The sequence below is a fragment of the Haliotis rufescens genome, unplaced genomic scaffold (genome assembly GCF_023055435.1).
Source record: "Haliotis rufescens isolate VD_foot unplaced genomic scaffold, xgHalRufe1.0.p SCAF_11, whole genome shotgun sequence".
Taxonomy (NCBI): domain Eukaryota; kingdom Metazoa; phylum Mollusca; class Gastropoda; order Lepetellida; family Haliotidae; genus Haliotis; species Haliotis rufescens.
Genome location: NW_025963791.1, coordinates 28,200,381 through 28,223,905, shown reverse-complemented (window position 1 = coordinate 28,223,905; position 23,525 = coordinate 28,200,381). Strand labels below are relative to the sequence as shown.

At 40.6% G+C, this 23,525-nt stretch overlaps 2 protein-coding genes across 4 annotated transcripts; one reads left to right on the top strand and one right to left on the bottom strand.

Moving 5' to 3' along the window:
• Nucleotides 1-1,701: 1,701 nt before the first annotated feature.
• LOC124149355 (caspase-3-like) lies at nucleotides 1,702-11,275 on the bottom strand. The gene is made up of 6 exons (XM_046520894.2): nucleotides 11,088-11,275; nucleotides 9,384-9,414; nucleotides 7,626-7,879; nucleotides 6,358-6,527; nucleotides 4,290-4,440; nucleotides 1,702-3,767 (listed from the first exon to the last, which is right to left on the bottom strand). Exons 1-6 carry the CDS (start codon nucleotides 11,095-11,097, stop codon nucleotides 3,532-3,534), a joined length of 852 nt encoding a protein of 283 aa, XP_046376850.2. The 5' UTR covers nucleotides 11,098-11,275; the 3' UTR covers nucleotides 1,702-3,531.
• Nucleotides 11,276-15,292: 4,017 nt separating this feature from the next.
• On the top strand, nucleotides 15,293-23,502 carry LOC124149303 (caspase-7-like). 3 transcript variants are annotated; one of them, XM_048392500.1, is made up of 9 exons: nucleotides 15,293-15,564; nucleotides 16,364-16,436; nucleotides 18,166-18,237; nucleotides 18,792-18,834; nucleotides 19,403-19,677; nucleotides 20,263-20,501; nucleotides 21,639-21,854; nucleotides 21,999-22,458; nucleotides 23,061-23,502. In XM_048392500.1, exons 2-9 carry the CDS (start codon nucleotides 16,424-16,426, stop codon nucleotides 23,297-23,299), a joined length of 1,557 nt encoding a protein of 518 aa, XP_048248457.1. In that variant the 5' UTR covers nucleotides 15,293-15,564; nucleotides 16,364-16,423; the 3' UTR covers nucleotides 23,300-23,502. The 3 variants fall into 3 exon arrangements, with proteins under 3 accessions (XP_048248457.1, XP_048248456.1, XP_046376754.2); XM_048392499.1 differs by having other exon boundaries at nucleotides 15,299-15,564; nucleotides 21,639-22,458; XM_046520798.2 differs by lacking the exons at nucleotides 18,792-18,834; nucleotides 19,403-19,677 and having other exon boundaries at nucleotides 15,309-15,564; nucleotides 21,639-22,458.
• Nucleotides 23,503-23,525: the final 23 nt, after the last annotated feature.

Here is a 23,525-nt window from a genome sequence, read left to right as displayed (position 1 = left end):
ATCTGGAGCCTTTAGGCTACAAGTAAGACTATCAAAAGTGTATTCTAATGTTGATTATACAACATAATGTGATTTTTTCTCTGATAACATCTTTCCATATTGATAGAACCTGGTAGTAGTCAATGATTGTTCTTTTAATGTGCTATTTTCTTTTAAGTTCGTTCAAGGACACTATGACATTTTCATTGACTGAACGTAAATTAAATTGTTATTTCACTCGAGGATGTTATATTTGTTGAAATAAATTCAATATTCAATCACTAAATACATAATAAATACTGGTATTCCTATTCTGGGAACAGTATTAGCTATGACTGCTTTTAACATCTCGATGTACGCTTGGTGTCAGAAGCGTTTAACTACACAGTGCGTGTAGTCAGCATTAACCAGCGTAGTCCTCACTTCCTTCCTACCGACGACTACACCCAACTGGTGTCTCATTCTTCTGAAGGAGTTGTTGTACTTACAGTCACCCATGGTCAACGAGAAGAAACTGTCTACGAAACTGTTCACTGAATATCACCCGGTTACGTGACAGCTGTGTTCCCTCACGCTGTCTCTTACATGTAGTGAACGTTTGCCGTCACTCAACCAACTGAATAGGGAGCTGGCTGAAAAGACATGCAGTCTTGTATGGCGTTGTCGCGTTTGTATGTAACGCTGTGAGAAGGGCTTGTTATAACTATATGATTGTTTGTTTGTTTGTTTGTTTGTTGTTTAACGCCCCACTCACCAATATTCCAGCTATATGACGGCGGTGTGTAAATAATCGAGTATGGACCAGACAATCCAGTGATTGACATCATGAGCATCGATCTTCGCAATTGGGATACGATGACATTCATTAACCAAGTCGGCGAGCCTGACCACCCGATCCCATTAGTCGCCTCTTACGACAAGCATAGTCGCTTTTTACGGCAAGCATGGGTTGCTGAAGACCTATTCTACCCCGGATCTTATTCCTGTAACAACTTTTAGCGAAATGGAAGAAGGGTACATGTGGACGATAAAACCATTTCCATAAGCATAAGAGATCCCGACCCAAACCAGTGTCCGTTGGACGAATCCGGGTATATCATAAGCATATATCCCCCAAACTGCACAGGATGACAACAGCACACCAGTGAGTGCTGCAGTTTTAAATAGAGCCAGCCTCAGTCTAATATATACTTACCGAAAGCTACATATGACAAGAGTATTACGTGTCGTAAAGTGTACAGTGACAAAAAGGATAACTGACTACCATTAGTCGCCACAGTATGGTACATAAGGAAAACTGGCACAAATTCTTAACAGAGAATTTATGGATGCCAACTTTTTTATTATGGGGAACTCAACGTTTTGGAGTATATGGTTGTGTTCCTCATAATAAAGAAGTTGACATCAATAACTTTTCTTCCTTATGTGTATCACTTCTAAATGCCTTTCAAAGATTTAATGTTTAGCTGGTATTTATAACAACATATTTCTTTAATATCTCCAAGGATAAATATTGCCCAGAACTAGAAATCTAGATGTTGATGTAGATGTTCTTTCACTGCAGACTGGGGAAGGGAGATTTTAGCAGTATTCTAGTAATAATACAATGTCCTTAGTGTATGAATGAAAGCTTTACAATAATAAACACTGGATCAAATGGATCAATGTATTCATCATTCTTTGTTGTTTTGTTGTGTCTTTTTGAGAAGAAAAAGTTAATACTTAAGATGCAACGAATTTTATTACCAAAAACATAAACTTTAATTCAATAAAACATAATTCGAATTGGTTTATAGCTAAATTGAATTGAATTGAACAAATGATGCATAACTGATATTGTGAACAAACAACAATTTCTGAAAATGAAATCATCTTGGCGTCCATCTTGGATTTTCGTCACCACCTATGGTCTCTGCATACTAGATGTGAATATAGCATTGTTGCAATTAATCCCGAAGACAGTACTAAGACAGACCAGATAGTTATGATATATTGAGTAAAGTTTGACATTATTAGTGATTTCAGCCTTGTTGACGGCCATCTTTGATTTTCTAACACCAGGGGTTGTTGTTGAGCTGGCACCATATTAAGAAATGGTCGGTATGTAGTACATTGTATGAGCTTGCCAAGTTTGGTGCCTTTAACTCGAAGTGCACAATGTTTGCCTTAATTGCCCAACTTTTTCAACATGGCCCTCTGTTCTTCGTGTAAGGGACGGAACTCCGCACCGTGAATTTCGCGGAGTTACAAGACCGACACCACACATGGTTGAGTTCTAAAAAGCGAATCTTTCTACTATGTTAATAGAACTTGACCACTTTTATAAAAGGATTATTATATGCATTCACGTTTAATGATTCAAAACAGCAGCAAATAACCATCCATTTGTCTAGGTATATTTTCAAATGGTGTTGGCATTTTCATACCATATCATATCAACAAGAAAATATTGATGCAGAACTCCAAGTGTAACCAAGTATAGCGACAGCTTGGTTTAATAAGGGTTTTCATAGTTTAAAAGAGTTATGTAGCAACAACAGATTTTTAACAAGTGAAGAATTACAAGACAAATTTCAAATTAAAGGTACTTTACTTGACTACAACTGAGTAATGCAAAATATCCCTAAATCATGGAAAAAGCAATAAATGGCAGATATTGTCTCACAGCTAATTTATACATAAATAACGTTTTGAGAGACTTGTTGACAAGAACAAAGAGCTCCAGAATATTATATGATAAACTCAAAGCTACAAATAACTTTCCTCTGATGTGTGATAAATGGGAAAATGAACTTATTCAAAGCATTTTATGAATAACACCTTCACTATTTGTAAAATGTGTACCAAGGAGCCAATAGATTTCCTGTACATATTCATAAATAGAGCTTTATATACCAAAAAAGGAATGATTGAAAATGAAGTTAATGGATGATGATATATGTTCTGGCATCTGAAAACGTATACCATTTATATGTAGAATGCGTTTTTGTATAGAAATTTTGGTTAGAATTTGAAGTGTACCTTAACTCAAAATTTGCACATGGTATTCATATTAGCATTCCACATAAATTATGTTGCTACAACAAAAACCGCTATGTTTTCAACCATATAGTTCTTCTTGCAAAATAATACATTCACCGGTCAAACATTAAGAAAACTCCAATATGCTTTCCTTTCTTCATAAAAATATTGAAAGATGTATTTAAAATAGAAGAAAAAATACCGATGGAAAAAAGTAGTATTATTAAATACGACAGAAAATGGAATGAATTATCAGCCAACTTAATATATTTTATCCAATATATGTATATACCCATATCTGTACCAAGGTTTCATTTATGTCTGCTGAATTGAAATAAAAATATTAAAAAGAAAAAAAAGTATAGTGACTCATTGTATGACGGTAAGAAGTTGTCCATTTGCGCTGTTGCTGACACTATTGATACTCCATGTATCCTTGATGGTATTCTGCCTCCACAGCTGAGGTTGATGGCCTGACAATGTCTATCCAGTAATACTGGCAAAACCATCGTTACTCTTCCTCATCTCGTCTTATTGACTGGAAAAACATACGTCTTTTGTCAGCATGGACGTTATACACGCTATCTGTTTTTTCCTCTTAATGAATTCATTTTTTTTATTCAACTCGAAGTCGTAAGCCACTTGTCTGTTGACACGGATCATCATTGTCATGAGGTCAAGTGAGGTTCCGAATTTTCCTAAAACATCAGACAGAGCCCTGATGAACCACGATCCGTTTTCCACACTGCCTTGCCAGGAGAAGTACCCTGAAAGGTAACATCAGCAAACCCAGTTAAGAACATGTACTTGCATGTTACATGCTCATGATACATTGAGTTTATACCACATGTCATCCCTTCTGTGAAGTGGGAGTCACAAATTAGTATCACATACTCTATGCAGCAAAACATCCTGAATGATAGAGTGTACACGCTAAACACATTGCAGTACATAAAGACAGGAAGTCATAAAACATTTATGAGTAACAACTTTAATATTTGTATTTCAGGGCTACGTCTTGCCCTTTTCAGGTGGTGAATATTGAGGAAGCGTATTGAGTTCATATGTATATGTAAGGGACAAGAAGCAGCACATGATATAGTATGATATTCGTGTCTTCTAATAGAAGAATGCTTTTAAATATAGACCTATTCTACCCCTTTTCTTCATGGGTCTCATTAACTATAAACGCTACACGTATCAATCCACCAACCAATATGTGCAATTAGTCAGATATCAAAAAGTGATGACACTATCACACTTTTCATGTTCCTCTACAAGCAGGTCACCTGGGATAACGGAGTATGCAATGAAGAAGTCAGCCTCTGCGGGGATCCTGTACGTCTCAGGTATCAACTCTTCATCATCACCACCATCTGCCGTCACACCCATTGCATCACTCACGTCCTCGCCTCCTTCGGGCTCTTCTTGGTTGCAAGCCTGAAGAGGAATATACGTCGTACGTCAAGATGTCAGAGAGAACAGTTTGCGACTTGAAGAAACTTATCTGTAACTGTAACACACGGCTATCAGGTAGACTGGCATCACCTCATTCTGCAGCTTATTACTTTACAAAGGATTAACAATTTAGCTGTCCATGCTTTATCATATCAAAGCTCCTTCTAAAATAAGTAAGGTTATGGATGAACAACTTCTTTTGGTTGACAAGGATATATATATATATATATATATATATATATATATATATATATATATATATATATATATATATATATATATTATATATATATATATTATATATATATATATATATATATATACTCTTCAAAAAAAGAAACTTGACATAGATGTTAAACCACTTTTTGCCAAATATCTAAAATAATTACATTAAATGAGAACCAAATAAGTCAAACAGAAAGATGATGTGTCTATAATTCGCGAAAACACATGCAAAGCACATAAACGTAGCGTTTGGGGATCAATTTTACAGCTTCATCCAAACGCAACCGCCTGTAAAAAACGTGCAGCACAGGATCCTGCATTTAGGCGTGCAGGCCCCCCTGCTGAATGGGTATAAAAATCCTCACCAACGGCTGTTCATACAGTCCTTATAACGGCAGTAGAGGCGGTGACAGAATGCCAAGACTGAATGCAGCTCAACGGAACAACGCCATTGGGAGATTACAAGCTGGAGCAACTCAGCAAGAAGAGACCAGGCACTTTGGCGTATCCAGACAGACAATCTTGGGTGACAACCCAAGCACAAGATCGATACATCCGGCTGCGACACCTCCGACAACCACACAGATCCCTGGGGTACGCAGAATATCAGATCAAAGGGTACGCAACAGACTGAGGGAGGCTAGACTTTTTGCACGAAGACCTGTTCGACGTCATGTATTGACCCAACGTCATCTGGCGGACCGTCTGCTTTGGTGCCAACAGAGCGTTAGATGGGCACGTGCAAGGTGGAGAAAGATACTGTTTACTGACGAGTCCCGTTTCCTACTCACACGTGCTGATGGGCGTGCACGTGTCTACAGACGTCGGGGTGAACGTTACGCCCCCAACTGTGTGCAGCAGGTTGTCCCATTTGGCGGCGGGAGTGTCATGGTATGGGCCGGAATCCATCACGGTGGTAGGACGCCTCTCGTGCATGTGGCATGTGCATTGACAAGTGTGCGTTACAGATACTTGATCCTACAGCCTTACGTTCTTCCTCACGTCAACGTTCATGGCGGACAGTTCGAGCAGGACAACGCTCGACCACATATTGCACGTGTTTGTCAAGACTTCTTACAGCACAACAACGTCCAGACATTACCTTGGCCAGCCCGGTCACCAGATTTGTCCCTGATTGAGCATCTGTGGGACGAGTTGGATCGACGCGATATATATATATATATATAGAGTAGAGTAGAACAGTAGAGTAGATCTTGTGAACATAACTAACTCCAGTGTAACTACACCTTAATCTATTCTACTGTATAAACTCCTTCTCCTACCTGTATATATATAAATATATCCTTGTCAACCAAACTCTGTTCACCATCCGTGTGCGAAATACGCACAAAGTCGGAAAGTGCACGTAAAATCTCTCTCTCTCTCTCTCTCTCTCTCTCTCTCTCTCTCTCTCTCTCTCTCTCTCTCTCTCTCTCTCTCTCTCTCTCTCTCTCTCTCTCTCTCTCTCTCTCTCTCCTGGTTGTAATAAAGAAGATGTTCATCCATATATTTTATCCTTACTTAGTACTCCAACTTCTAATTGCATCTCAACGAAGTCCTTCTATAATGTCTAGATATTAAGACACTGGACAATTACATGAGAACACTTTGTTTCTTTTTGTATCAAAACGCGCGAAGAAACCACACGAACAGACACATTTAATATTAACTAACCTGTATAAAGAATAGCTTGGGTTTGCCTGCCAGAGAGTTGTTCTGTTTAAATGGATCTACAAAGTGTTCGACCTGTACTGGTTCGTCTGTCCCATAGACCAGCCCCTCCTCACCGTACGACAGGATGACACAAGCGAAGCAGTCATAGTCAGAGAAATCAGATTTTGCCGCTGGGATAGACAAAACAGTTAATATGAAAAGATAACATAAGACATAGGGTTCTGTCAGATGAATATTTCATGTCAATCTGCACTTTTCTTTGAGAGACTGCGGGATGGATGAAGCGGTTTTACTCATGACATAGGACAACGAGTATGTAACATTAACGTGCTATGCCTATCTGTACTTACTTTGAGAGACTGCAGGCATGAATAAAGCGGTTTAAGGACCACATCACAAAGTGCAAAGAGTATGTCACATTAACGTCTTATGCCTATCTGCAATTTACATTGAGTGAGTGTGAGTGAGTGAGTTTGGTTTAAGGCCCCTTATAGTGAGTGAGTGAGTGAGTTTGGTTTTACGCCGCTTTTAGCAATATTCCAGCAATATCACGGCGGGAGACACCAGAAATGGGCTTCACACATTGTACCCATGTCGAGATTCGAACCCGGGTCTTTGGCGTGACGAGCGAACGCTTTAACCACTAGGCTACCCGACCGCCCCAAGGCCCCAAGGCCCCTTATAACAGTATTCCATGTGGCGTGTCAGCTTCATGTGGGAGGAAAGCCTGAAGTGATGCAGGTCTCAGACGTTTACCACTTCGGTGAAACCCACGAGCACGGGTATGGTGCTGACAAACCTAGAAACATAATCGGGGCGACCCGGGATTCGAACCCACAATCATAGGTTTCTGGCGTGCCCAGGGGACGCAACTCTGCACAGCGAATCGCGGCGCCTTAGACGACTGGGCCACTCGTGCCCCCACTTTACATTGAGAGACTGCTGGGATGGATATATACGAACACATGGCATAGGGCAAAGATTCTGTATCATTAAAGTCGTACGTCTATCTGCACTGGATAAAGCGTATTACAAGAACACAAAGAATAAGACAATGTTTTATGTCTGTTTTCAGTTTTTATATTTGACTTAGTGATTAACCAAGAGACCCGGCATGTATAGATAATGGGATATGTTTTGATTAACATTGTCTGGCGATTTGATCTGCAAATGCATATCAAAGAAGTTGCTACAATCGGGCCATTTAGTTACCATTTACAAGTAGACTAATAGATACATATGAGATGAAAAGGATACAATGGAATTACCTTCATCTATAAGTGATTGCATCTCAAAACTTGTCTTGTCCTGGTGAATCTTTACTTTAAAACCAAGCTCCCTGAAACGTTGGTTTATGTTTTCAGCGTCTTTATCAGTTCCAGTTCTAGATGTCTTGTCTTTAAACGTTTTGTTGTTGAAGATAATTGCAAGGCCGGGAGACCCGTCCATCTTGTATTTTGTGTCCATGAATTCTTTTTTTGTATAAATTGGGACGTTTCCATATTTGCCATCCCCAACACCGCTACAAGATATAACAAGTGTTTTATATAGGGAGGGGATATTTGTCTGATTGATTTTTGAAGAAAAATGAAATTTACCGTATTTCATCACAAGATCAATCACATATACTAGTATATTTATACATATGTTTTGGAATGTCATAAGAAAATGAATTGTTGGAGAAAAATACATAAAAAAAGCATATTTAACTTCATGAGATAGTATATTTCCGAAGATTATTACGTAGAAACCGAAACCAAAGTAGCTTATATCAACAGGCATATATATATGTGTGTACACAACTTGGATGTTATTATTAAATGCATACAATTTATTAGCTTCTACAGATTCCATTGGTTACATGTGTCACTACTATTATGAAACTCATGTGTTGCTGACAAACCTATTATCATAATCAGTTCGTATCTGGGTTTCGAGTGAGTGAGTGAATATGGCTTTACGCCGCTTTTAGCAATATTCCAGCAATATCACGGCGGGGGATACCAGAAATTGGCTTCACACATTGTACCTATGTCGGGAATCGAACCCGGGTCTTTGGGGTGAGGAGCGAACGCTTTAACCACTAGGCTACCCGACAGCCCCCTGGGTTTCGAACCCCCAATATTGAACGTCAAAGGGACATAACATCCACAGCGAATTGGTGCGCCTTACAATACGTGGTCAGCCGTGTCCCCTTCGGGGGTCATCAGTAAAGTGTAGTTGTGACTAACAACTTGTGTGTTGAAATTGCAATGAATTATCCTCGAGCAAAACCAAACAGGGAAATTAACCTTTGAGTGAGTGGGTGAGTTGGGTTTAACGCCGCTTTAACAGTATTCCAGTTATATCACGGCGTGTCAGCTTAATGTGGGAGGAAAGCCCGAAGTGATGCAGGTCTAAGACGTTTACCACTTCGACAAACCTAGAAACATAATCGGGGCGAACCGGGATTCGAACCCTCAATCATAGGTTTCTGGCGTGCCCAAGGGACGCAACTCTGCTCTGCGAATCGCGGCGCCTTAGACGACTGGGCCACCCGTGCCCCCAATTAACCTTTGAAAAACACCTTCGAAATGGCATCAGGAGATTCTGTTGTGGACGGTTCCATTGATAACGTCTTACTGTTAAGATCGATCTTGTACAACTTCATGTTATTGTCATATACAAGTCTGAGGGGTATTCATGTTAAACTGCGGCATGGTATCTCAGTGTGCTAGCACTATAAATCGGCATCAGTCCGGACTAGTACAAGCAGCCACACACACACACACACACACACACACACACACACACACACACACACACACACACACACACACACACACACACACACACACACACACACACACACACACACGTGCATGCACGTCGCTATATAAGTGCAATAATCTTGGACGCGACGTTAAACCCAATTTCACCTCACCTCACCTTGTCGTCATGATGGAGTGGAGATAAACCTACTGTGTTTTGAAATTTGAGACAATAGGTAGATGGGTCTCCTTGTTAACAAAATGCAAATGTCTTACCCCGTATCTGGCTCCGACCCAGCATCTACAACTGAAAGATGACACAAATATTGTTAATGTCGTTTCACATCCTAGCTATTCATTCATTGCTATAATACCAATGTCAATGGGCTACAGGTACAATACCTGAGACCATGGGACCTACTTCCAATGTCGTTTGACAGAGTGGCACTAGTTACACAGTCTACACTGAAGAAACCTATAACAGACTTCTATTTTTTTAAAACGTTTTTATTGTTCCCAGAGTTGTAGATTAATACAGTATCTTTAACAGACTTCATAAAATGTATTAATCGAACTTAACGAGTAGTTCGGGTGATACGCTGACTTTCTTTGCTAGACGGACACCTTTTAAAATGTCGGCACTTATTAGTGTTACATATAGTTTTGATACACGCATTGATTTTCATGTAATGCTAGGTTGTCAAAAGAATAACAGCTAATTCCTAATGATATTGTCCAAGCCTAATACATTTTTACCAACATTATCTTAATACCAGCCAGAATGGAAAACGTTACATGCAATGTATTTTCAAGAAAACATTAATGTTTCAAAACGTAATTTATTTTTATCACAAACTATATTGTTAAGCTCCATATCCTGCTTTTGATGCAGGTAGCTGCTTATTCTTGCATGGTATCCCCGTGAGATAGCATATTCATTTTATTGGAGTGAGTGAGTGAGTATAGTTTTACGCCGCTTTTAGCAATATTCCAGCAATAGACACCAGAATAGGCTTCACACATTGTAACCATGTGGGGAATCGAACCCGGGTCTTTCGCGTGACGAGCGAACGCATTAACCACTAGGCTATCCCACCGCACCTCATATAATGTAAGCAGTTTCAATTTCGATCGTTAGTGCGGACCAAGCTAATTCGGAAATAAAAGCGACAAAATGTATTCTATGATCATATCAAATCAGCCATTAGCATAAGAGGTGAGGTGAAATTGGGTTTAACGTCGCGTCCAAGATTATTGTACTTATATAGCGACGTGCATGCACGTGTGTGTGTGTGTGTGTGTGTGTGTGTGTGTGTGTGTGTGTGTGTGTGTGTGTGTGTGTGTGTGTGTGTGTGTGCGTGTGTGTGTGGCTGCTTGTTCTAGTAAGAACTGATGTCGATTTATAGCACTAGCCCACTGAGATACCATGCCGCAGTTTTAACATGGATACCCCACTCAGACACCGTATACTGACTCCGTGCCGACCAGTCCTTGTTTTAGCCCCTTAATGCCGAGCGCCAGACAGGGTAACAACAAGTATCAACTTTTAACGTCTTTTGGTATGACGCGGCCGGGGATCGCACCCCGGACCTTCCGCTCTCCGGGCGGACGCTCTACCACTAGACCACGGAGGCGGCCTTCTAGCATAAGAAGCCGGGAACCTCTAATTATACCCCGGAATCCACAAGTGTACAATTAGACACTGAGTCAGGTCATTTAGGAGCACAAATAGAAATGTCACCGAAGTTTTTTAATTTGATATGCTCTTCCTAAACCTGATTAATACTGCATGTAATCCAACGATTTCAACTGCAGAACTGACAATCCACAACTACCTGATAATATTGCCTCGCTGTGAGCAGAAACCGAAGGCGTGTTCAGGAGGGCGGACGCTCGCGATATTACGCGAGTGCGCGCTGTTGAACACGCCTCAGTATTAGCGTTTGCCGAAAGGATATGAGAAATCGTTTTAATACTTACTGTCAGCCATGCTCGACGAGAATAAGCAGACACCTGGCGTAGTGTGTCCTAAATTGTTATCCCAGCCTTGGTGTTTATATCTTGAACATTTGTATTTCCCTGGGAAGCAGTCGCGATCTGTAAAACGATCCCGGATACTATGCGTCACTATTGTATGGATCCCAATGCACAGGGACCGCCCGCCAGTGACAGAAACTGAATAGAAGGCGGTTGAACTGTAGCTCGCTGATCTTTCAATATGGCGTCTAGAGAAAATTGCATATGAGGTGTTGTAACAGTAAAAAATATGAAATATCGTACAAGCTTCGATGTTTTTATACGCATTATATCTTTATTACATTGGAATACAAACATGACTGTGAAATATCGGAAACTTCGTGCGGGTTATACGTTGGTAGGGTTTCTGTGTAATTAATACATCTACTGGGTGTAGGGTTGCTACAATGACATACAGTAAGTTTCCTGACCTCCGTACCCAGTTGGTTTTGCACAAACAGGATCCTGTAAGAGCTTCGGTAAAGCAAGTCAGACAATTCGCGTCAACTCGCGTCAGACAATTAAACTTGAAAACAGTATTATTCTCTCAACAACGGAGCATTCTGTACGTTATGTACTTCACGAATGAAAACTGGGTTGCCTGATATATCGAGAGAATAAAATATGTTTTATGACAGCTTAAAGGTTACCCGCTGTACTTCGTAGAGAAGTAGATTTTGAATACTATAAACCAGTTCGTCTCAGGATTCTGGGCCCACTTGCACAAAGCGATGTCAGCGCTAAGATGACCTTAACTCCCATACATTAACATAGGCTTACGATAGTCTTAGCGCTAAGATCGTTTTGTGCAAGTGGGCCCTGATCCCAGATTCGCATCAATGATAACACGTTGTCTGTCAGTCTCTGTAGGTTTTCACCAAATGATACACCTGCACTTTGACATTTACCACTATGGTATGGTGAAAAAGGCATGATCATGTGAGCGGTATATGCATTCATCCCTTTTTCTATCGTAAAATGATCATCCTTATTGCATCTTGCTACACATATGAGTATCCGTAAGTTTATTTAGATCTTCTTGTAACAACAACAATCATCATCATCATCATGATAATAATAATAATAATAATAATAATAATAATAATAATAATAATAATAATAATAATAATAATAATAAATGAAAGAAATATCAGGTTGAAACTATCGAGTGCCACAAAAAAAGTACGAACACTCTTAAATGTGTCTTCAATCAGAGTGTACACATGCATGACAGGTCCGTTAAGATCCAGGGTAAAATGGGTCTTCAGCAACCCATGCTTGTCGTAAAAGGCGACTATGTTTGTCGTAAGAGGCGACTAACGAGATCGGGTGGTCAGGCTCGCTAACTTGGCTGATGCATCGTATCCCAATTGCGTGGATCGATGCTCATGATGTCAATCACAGTATTGTCTGGTCCAGACTCGATTATTTACAGACCGCAGTCATAAAGCTGCAATATTGGTGAGTGCGGCGTTAAACAACAAACAAACACAAGGCTTGGAGTGAAAAGGAAATGCATACCGAAACAGGTATTTATCTACTAACAACTCAATACGCAGCTATATAATGCAAATTAGGACACGCTCTGGCTATGGTGTCTTACGAATGCTTTGCCACCTAACTCCCAGGTATTTCAAGGAAAGGACCTTCCCACTCCCAGCCATTTCCAGGAAAGACCTTCCCGATACCAGCTATTTCTCGGAAAAGACCTTCCTGCTCCAAACCATTTCTAGGAAAGACCTTCCCGCTCCCAGTTATTTCTAGGTAAAGACCTTCCCCTCCCAGCTTTTCTAGGAAAGACCTTCCCGCTCACAGCTATTTCTTGAAAAGACCTTCCCGCTCCCAGCTATTTCTTGAAAAGACCTTCCCCCTCCCAGCTATTTCTAGGAAAAGACCTCCCCCCTCCAAGCTATTTCTGGGAAAAGACCTTCCCGCTCCCAGCTATTTCTTGAAAAGACCTTCCCGCTCCCAGCTATTTCTAGGAAAAGACCTCCCCCCTCCAAGCTATTTCTGGGAAAAGACCTTCCCGCTCCCAGCTATTTCTTGAAAAGACCTTCCCCCTCCCAGCTATTTCTAGGAAAAGACCTCCCCCCTCCAAGCTATTTCTTGGAAAAGACCTCCCCCCTCCAAGCTATTTCTGGGAAAAGACCTTCCCCCTCCCAGCTATTTCTTGAAAAGACCTTCCCGCTCCCAGCTATTTCTTGAAAAGACCTTCCCCCTCCCAGCTATTTCTAGGAAAAGACCTTCCCCCTCCAAGCTATTTCTGGGAAAAGACCTTCCCGCTCACAGCTATTTCTAGAAAAAGACCTTCCCCCTCCAAGCTATTTCTGGGAAAAGACCTTCCCCCTCCCAGCTATTTCTAGGAAAAGACCTTCCCCCTCCCAGCTATTTCTAGGAAAAGACCTTCCCGCTCCCAGCTATTTCTGGGAAAAGACCTTCCCGCTCCCAGCCAGTTCCAGGAAAAACGTTCTCGTTAAACTGCCGTAAAGCAAAGAGGAAGCTGTCACGCGAGATGTAGCCTTGATCTATATATGGATCACATAAAGCATGCATACAACTCTGTTGGGCAACTTTCAAGAAGTATCGAGGTTTCCTGGAGAATGACATATTATCGCGAGGAATGTCACCACTTAATATACATGTGTAAACAAATAATACAAAAGCGAGAAAAGGCTTAGTCATCAATGACATCAGTGACCTTCTGAGCTGAAGTCAACGTTCGAGTGGTAGATGACACACGCTGCACTGCTGTACCAAAGAGCGCGTGAGTGGCTACACACAACTCACTATCAGATACACGTACATCTTCCTAAGGCAAGGAAGTTAACCTACTATAAAAGTCCAGTCTTCATCCTTGACCGTACTAGGCTGGAATTATGGAGTAATAATGTTGGCTAGACTAACGAGATCTTGCATACTCCATCCTAAATCGCAAAACGAAATCAACACTGGGTTCGTAAAATGCGGGGGCACGGGCTGCCCCAGACGTCTAAGGCGCTGCCAATCGCTGTGCAGAGTTGCGTCCCCTGGGCATGCAAGAAACCTATGATTGAGGGTTCGAATCCCGGTTCGCCCCGATTATGTTTCTAGGTTTGTCAGCATCATACCCGTGCTCGTGGATGTCACCGAAGTGATAAACGTCTGGGACCTGCATCACTTCGGGCTTTCCTCCCACATTAAGCTAACACACCGCGATATAACTGGAATACTGTTAAAAGCGGCGTTTAACCCAATTTCGGTTCGATTTCGGTCGATAGCAGGATTTCCAAAGCATGTGTACCGTCAACTTAGCATCAGATATCTTCCAAATATTTTCATGTCTTTAGTGCTCACGTGATTTGAAGCACCTAGCGAAGTAAGTTCCGTTTTATTACAATACAGATCTTGATTATCGATGAGATCATCGTCACTGGGCGCCGCCATTTTGCTTGAAACAAATGTAAGTGATATCAGGGATGGAATCTGATTGGTCAACAGGAATATAGAAGGGACATAACTCGTCATAGCCACTGGTGGTGCTACGATCGAGCCCAGAATTTCCAACTTAGTTCGGAAAGGGTGGAAACTGAACATTTATAGTCAGTAAACTGCCTTGCCATGAGAAGATGATGCACCTAGTGATGTCAGTATATTCATTCTTCAGTTTGAATTTTCTGTTATATAATGTAACTTTGATATTAATATATGTGTCCCCATTGTTTTCAGGTAAGTTACATAATTCATATAATTTGAATTAGTCCTTGCGCTTGTGTGTGTCTGCACGTGTGTGTGTATGTGTGTGTGTGTGTGTGTGTGCGTATGTGTATGTGTGTATGTGTGTATATGTGTATGTGTGTATGCGTGTGCGTGTGTGCTTGACGTAGTCCGGACTAATGCCGAATTAATAGTGCTAGCTTACTTAGATATCATGCTGCAGTTTAACATGAATACCCCAATCAGACACAATATTCTAACTCCGAGCCGAACTGTTCTTGTTTTATCCCCTTAATGCCGATTGCCAGGCAGGGTAACAACAAGTACCACCTTGTAACGTCTTTTGGAATGACGCGGCCGGGGATCGAACCCCAGACCATCCGTTCTCCGGGAGACGCTCTATCCACTACACCACAGAGGCGGTCCCATATTAAGAAACACTAGTGATTTAACATCTCCATATGTCTTATGTCGACTCCCCTCGTGAATTTAAATCGGAATATATCATTTCTGCACGAAATCAATTACGAATACAAATAGAAATCTATGATTACAACCAGAAGAATACAGTCAAAGCTCGACAGTACGAACACGATCAGTAAAACGATCAGGGAGAGGAATGCGTCATCGAGGCATGTACTCCATGGCTTCCTTAGGGTTTGTTCGCCCGTGACAGAGACGTCCATTGTGTGAATAGAAGGTGGGTTACATGCAGCTGGCTGAACGTCCTGTGCAGCGCAACAGGAAGGTAAGGATAGGGTAAAACTAAAGTTAACGTGTATATATAGACATGGATTGAGCTACATAAGCTGAATACGTTTTTACTACAATTAATTCAATATAAGTAATCATCAAAAGGATGCAAAACTAAATGAGAGCTTCTTGTTGATTAGGTTACATTCTGTAAGGATACATCGTTGTTATGTATACCACTAGGAAGGTGTAGGGTGGGATACATAGACTTACAGCCAGTCTCTTGCTCTCCATATCTAGTTGACTATCCACCTTTATTGTTAACTCAGCATCTCAGCTCGCCTAAGACAGCCAAACTGTATATTTTTAAACTCTCATGTACCTGTGAATAATGTTGCAACTAATGGTGTAGGCTTACAAACTAGGCCAGCTCAAGGAAATTTAATATTTCACGAAAGACTGAGAAAAAGGAAAAATTGAGCCAGTGCATTTTTGGGTTCTTCTTCTTTCGGATTCGCAATCTGGCTTATGACTATAGTTGTTTTGCCATCCTCTAGAGATTGACTTTTGCGACTGGACCCTCGAATAGGTCCACATGAATATGGCCATCAGCTGTTAACTGACCTACTTGTGGTTCACAAATATGCGGTCTCCCTGGAGACAGGTAATACAAGTCATTCCACAGGCAACTTCCGTGTATTGAACTGCCCTTAAAAAGGACGTATTATCCTCTGTGTACGCATTATACATATCCTATCGCAAACCTCGTCGATGTGCGTACGTTTGAGTAATAAATGGATGTAATGTAGGACTCGTTTGTCATATGTATATTTGTATATGTATGATTGTTCAAGGTACCTCCTTCGACAGTAACATAGACCATAAGATCAGCACTTTTCCTGTGCAGCTCCACAATGGAAGAGAGCGGTAAGAGATTGCCCCGTGTTACACTGTTCCTATACCTACAATATTGAGGATAGGTATGTTAATTATATATGCTTATCAGCTGGGAGATGCATGCATGAATCTCTGAGTCGTCGACTTGAGTCTGTGCGATGATACATTCTCGTCAATCTTGCTTTGAATCTTTATTCTTTTGTATTAATCTTATACAATATCACACTGCTTATGGGTCATCTGGTAGTGCAGTTGAGGTTAGCGTCAAAATCTACTGGATTATCTCCCTTACCTACCAGGATCCACTGTTTGTGATTTCGAATCACCGTGTCGCACCAATTAGGATTCTATAGTAATCTTAAAAGCGGCGTTTAAACGAGAGTTGCCTCACTTAAAGGAGACCTTTTTGATAATCATGATAAAAATAATAAAGTAAAACAAACATAAATGTGCATTGAAACTTAATTTCTGATGTAAGAAATCGTGTACAAAGCAGGTACTTATTAACTGACTTTACAAAGCAGGTACCTATCAACTGACGTCACGCAGCAGGTACCTATTGACTGACATCACACAGCTGTTACCTATTAACTGACATCACACAGCAGGTACCTATTAACTGACAACACACAGCTGTTACCTATTAACTGACACCACACAGCAGGTACCTATTAACTGACATCACACAGCAGGTACCTATTAACTGACATCACACAGCTGTTACCTATTAACTGACATCACACAGCTGTTACCTATTAACTGACATCACACAGCAGGTACCTATTAACTGACATCACACAGCTGTTACCTATTAACTGACATCACACAGCAGGTACCTACTAACTGACGTTACACAGCAGGTACCTATTAAATGACATCACACAGCAGGTACCTATTAACTGACATCACACAGCAGGTACCTATTAACTGACATCACACAGCAGGTACCTATTAACTGACGTTACAAAGCAGGTACCTATTAACTGACGTTACAAAGCAGGTACCTATTAACTGACGTCACAAAGCAGATACCTATTTTACTGACGTTAAAAAGCAGGTACCGATTAACTGACGTTACAAAGCAGGTACCTATTAACTGAGGTTAAACAGCAGGTACCTATAAACTGACATCACACAGCAGGTACCTATTAACTGAAATCACAAAGCAGGTGCCTATAAACTGACATCACACAGCAGGTACCTATTAACTGACATCACACAGCAGGTACCTTTTAACTGACATCACACATCAGGTACCTATTAACTGACATCACACATCAGGTACCTTTTAACTGACGTTACAAAGGAGGTACCTATCTTCTGACGTACAAACGCAGGTACCCATTAATTGACGTGACAAAGGAGGTACCTATTAACTGACATTACACAGCAGGTACCCATAAACTGACATCACACAACAGGTACCTATTAACTGACATCCCACAGCAGGTACCTATTAACTGACGTTACAACGCAGGTACCTATTACATGACATCCAGTAAACCTGAGCAAAGCATGGACAAACGAAACCCTAATGTTCCAAGTGACGTAGCATCCATCCGGCACTATATGTAGACTTCCTCACATGTGTATCACTGAATAATCTTCAAAACAGATTATCGTTCTTTTAACGTACGTTATTGCATTTTTTGGTTTACAAAGGAAATCCCTATAAACATGCTTACATTAGTTTTGTGCATTTTCACTCATTTCTTGTTCCTTTGAATAGGAATATCAAATAATCTCCTGTTTCTCACAGATAATAGTGGAGATGAAGCTCCAAAGCGTGAGGTTCCAGAGGAGGGGGTATTGGACGATGGAACCATAGATGGTTTGTACACAATCTGATTTTTAAATACATATGAAATATCATCTAGATAAATAGATAAATATCGCCAGAATTTTTAGCCATATTGCATTTGCTGTACGGAATATCGCTCAACTTCTCCAAATACATGTTTCATATGATTCTGGTAAGTGGCGGTATCTAAAATGTCCACCTTTAGTACTTCATGACGACAAAACTTACAATTTCTTCATACTTTGCGTTTGAGGACTTAGTCCTTAAATCTTTCGTTACTAATCAGATGAGACCATGTTCTGAGCTACTCAAACGACAATCACATTTTCGAAAGTGCCACAAAGACAAACATATTCCTACTCATTAGGATTGATATTGACAATATTGCCTTCATTGTCAATTTCTGTTTGGTCGTGTTCAGTTGATCCATTCATTGTGGGACCACAATAACTAGTGTCTAAATTATGTAGGATGCATGTAACCAACACAGATTTTGCTCGTGGAAACAACCTACGGAGATCCCTGAGCTTCTCGTTACATCACATCTTACATATGATTATCAACTATACTTTTTTCTTTGTCAGACACAGATGGCTCATTTAGAAAATATTTCAAGAAATTCATTCAGTAAGTTGACGTTTCCTTCTAAGAAAGTTGGAGTTTGATCATTAGAATTAGAGTTTATATGAATATTGAAAGTGTTCTGTCGTTTCTATTTGCATAATACGTTTCTGGCAAATATGTGGAGATTTTTGTTTTACAAATAATCAATATACTATTTAGCTTACAAATAACATCAACAAAACTGACCTTTGGTATATTTACGTAATTTCCTTATATATATATATGGTTTGATTCTGTAATGCTAACGAGTTGTATATGGTTTGACTCTAAAACGCTGACGAGTTGTATATGGTATGATTCTGTAACGATGACGAGTTGTATATGGTTTGATTCTGTAACGCTAACGAGTTGTATATGGTTTGACTCTGTAACGCTGACGAGTTGTATATGGTATGATTCTGTAACGATGACGAGTTGTATATGGTTTGATTCTGTAACGCTGACGAGTTGTATGTGGTATGATTCTGTAACGATGACGAGTTGTTTATGGTTTGATTCTGTAACGCTGACGAGTTGTATATGGTTTGATTCTGTAACGATGACGAGGTGTATGTGGTTTGATTCCATGCAGTGCATTTAAACCACACGTTCGAACGAGGGAGATGCCACAGACGCCACCCGTTGCACCCCATGACGACAAAGACGTGTACACGTTTTCCTCACAAGAAAAGGGTCTGGCTGTCATCATCAATAATGAAGAGTTCGACTTAAGGTCCAAATTGTCAGATAGGGAAGGTGCAAAAAAAGATGCACGTAATCTTTTGAAGATTTTCAAACATCTGGGATTTGAGACCAAGTATTATGAAAATCTGACAGCACGTCAAATGGTGCACACACTTCAAACAAGTAAGCCGTCACATTGTCTCCGTTTGCATCAATTTTATTATGATAAGATTACATAATCTTTTAGTACCTATTTAAGTTATGTTTGTTTGTTTGTTGGTTTGTTTGTTGTTTAACATCGCACTCAGCAATATTCCAGCTATATGATGGCGGTCTGTAAATAATCAAGTCTGGACTAGACAATCCAGTGAATGATATGAGCTTCGATCCACGCAATTGGGATCGATGACATGCATCAACCAAGACAGCGAGCCTGACCACCCCATCCCGTTAGTCGCCTCGTACGACAACCATAGTCGCCTTTAACAGCAAGCATGGGTTGCTGAAGACCTATTGTACAAGCATGGGTTGCTGAAGACCTATTGTACAAGCATGGGTTGCTGAAGACCTATTGTACCCCGGATCTTCACGGGTCAGTTATGTTTGTATCACCATTACCGTTAATTATGAAAGTTGTCTTTAGACAGCCTTTTTCGATTTGTGCAATATAATTTGCTTAACTAGTTTCTAATGTCAGTCGTCAAGTAATTGGAACTGTTTGTATACAATACACCTTCAATTATTTATGTTTTTATGTCTCCTCCACAGTTGCCGGCAACAAAAAGTACGATTTGAACCAGGTCGACTGCTTTGCATGTGCCATCCTGTCGCATGGGGATAATGGAATATTTTTACCCAGAAAGACACAGAAAGAAGAGTCAATGATACGACATGACATCATATGTGGCACAGACGGCGAAGTTGTCCCCACTCGGTACCTTCTGAGCATCTTCAACGACGAATGCTGCCCTGAACTGGAGGGGAAACCTAGGCTGGTATTCTTACAGGTCAACAAACCATTCTCTATACCTCACACTCTTAACTTTGACAGAAAGTAGTTCATATTACATGCAAAGGGATCATTCAGTCCATGCTGCTTTCTCTGATAGTCAAAAAGGCTTTTCATAGACTTGGCATAATGTTTCTGCCTACAACTTACATGCATTGGGTGTTAGGGGTCATATATGGACATTACTTCAACATTGTTTTATTAACAGCTGTGTCTTTGTGTTGTATCAGGGCGAACAGGCAGATAGCTACATTATGATTCTTTCGTTGTGATAATTATTTGTGCTTCTTTCTTGTCTTTACCAACGATTTTAGTACAACCCTCAGTCTAACATAAATCTGGTGTCTGTGTATATGGTATGGGTACTGCTACAGTCTTGCTATTGACGTCAGTATAACACGTTATCGAGTGTCTTGCAAATATCATTTGATACTGGATATTGATATGCCTCAATGTTGCATATAATTGGCTTGACTTGATTGTAAATTTTAAAAAATATGATCGCTCTAGTGAAAAACAAGAATTTTGAAGTACTGCCTGTAATCAAAACAAAATATCAACTCTTTAAGATCTTTAAGATTAAATGCTCATGGTCTTCATTTCAATGACAAACATGCCGATCCACTGGAAAATACACAAAGACAGACTGTTCAAGGTTTTAATGAAAGATCTATGACAAAATCCACTGCTGGCGACCAGGGAAAGGTATTTGAAACACTGATAAATGTAAACTTGTATTTCTTGGTAGCTTATGTAGCCTGTATTGCAATATATAAAAACACCACCACATGAAATGGCCAGTACCTTATCAGCTATCCTCCATAACGTCAGGGACACGGGTGGCCAAGTTGTCTAGGGCGCCACTGTTCTCTATGCAGAAACCAGTGATCGTGGGTTTGAATCCCGGTTAGCCCCGATTATGTGTCTACGTGTGTTACACCCTACCCGTGCTCGTGGGTTTCACCGAAGTGGTAAACGTCTTAGACCTGCATCATTTTGGGCTTTCCACTCACATTAAGCTGACATGCGACGATCTAACTGTCAAAAGGCATGTGTCACTTAATCACGCTACATCTTCAACATAATAACACATAATGAAAATAATATCCATTTGTAGGGTATTTCCTTCTTTCAGGCTTGTCGAGGGGATCACCTTGCTGACCCAGCATACATTACAGTGTTAGAAAAAAAGAAAAAAGTAGAAACAACACGAGACAAATCTGCAAAAGATGCCGTGGATGCTGTACCTGGTTGTGTCGACGAATTGCAAAAACATGAACATGAGAAGGACCATGAACATAACCAAGAACAGGAGGAAGCTAAGGAGCATGAACATAACCAAGAACAGAAGGATGAGGAGGAGCATGAACACAAACAAGCACAGGAACATGGTGAAGACCATGAACATAACCAAGAACAGAAGGAAGCTAAGGAGCATGAACATAAACAAGCACAGAAACATGGTGAAGACCATGAACATAACAAAGGACAGAAGGATGAGGAGGAGCATGAACACAAACAAGCACAGAAACATGGTGAAGACCATGAACATAACCAAGAACAGAAGGAAGCTAAGGAGCATGAACATAAACAAGCACAGAAACATGGTGAAGACCATGAACATAACAAAGGACAGAAGGATGAGGAGGAGCATGAACACAAACAAGCACAGAAACATGGTGAAGACCATGAACATAACCAAGAACAGAAGGAAGCTAAGGAGCATGAACACAAACAAGCACAGAAACATGGTGAAGACCATGAACATAACCAAGAACAGAAGGATGAGGAGGAGCATAAACACAAACAAGAACAGGAACACGAGGAACAGGGGGATCAGAATCCATCGACAAGCGTCGCAGACCAACAAGGGAAAGAACGGCCGCGATATCTCACTACCATCACCCCATCACCCATCTACAAGGACTTCCTGGTTCTGTACGCCGCGCCTCCAGGTAGGACAGTGTTCAAGGTCACATTATCCCCTTCGACAGATATTCTAGACTAGTCATTCTCTGGCATTGACAATCTATTTTTACTTGAACTGGGTCGATGTTTCTGCTGGTGGACTGATATTCCCGAGTTTCATCATAAGCACAGTTGCATTTATCTGTGCTGAGTCAACCCAGATTATTGCATATCTGTCATGACATGACAGATTAACTGTAGTAATATGAAAGAATCGGGGGGTCCTTAGCCTCTTGTGAATAGTATATGGGGCGGTGGGGTAGCCTAGAAGTTAAAGCGTTCGCTCGTCACGCCGAAGACACGGGTTCGATTCCCCACATGTGTCAAGCCCATTTCTGGTGTCCACCGCCGTGATATTGCTGGAATATTGCTAAAAGCGGCGTAAAACCATACTCACTCACTCATATACGACATCTTACGAGATTCAAACAATTACGAAACCAACACAGAATTGGTGTTCTGACATATGTAACCGGTGTTGGGCTTATTTCGGGAATTAATCCCCTTAACATTTACGTATTGTACGTAGGTAACGCAATAAACGGGGTTGAAGCGAAGCATTGTAACACTCACGACTTTCATGTTGCAGGGCACTTCGCATGGCGGAATGCGAGAGAAGGATCTTGGATGATACAGTGTCTCACCAAGGTGATGCTGTCTGAGGACGTCTTTCAAATACCGCTAACGTCCTTGCTTCGACAGGTCAGCTGGAAAATGTCCAGGATGGTGTCTGATGTTAAAGGAACACAATTACACGAAAAGATGTCAGTCCCGTGTGTGACTTCCATGCTAACCAAAGACGTTTATTTTAAGAAAAAGAATTTGTAGATAAAAGATAGATTTAATTCTAATTTCAACAAATACGGTTAAAGGTCCATTAGCCGTCATCTGTGGGAAGACCTTATGACAGTCAAGCTTACATACATTTTTTTTATATTTCACCCTCGCCTAGATTATCCGGAGTTGGATATGTATTCGTAATTTAATTACACTCCAGATTAATAAATACTAATGTTGCAATATCTGCAAAACAAATGCCTCTGTAATAGCTACA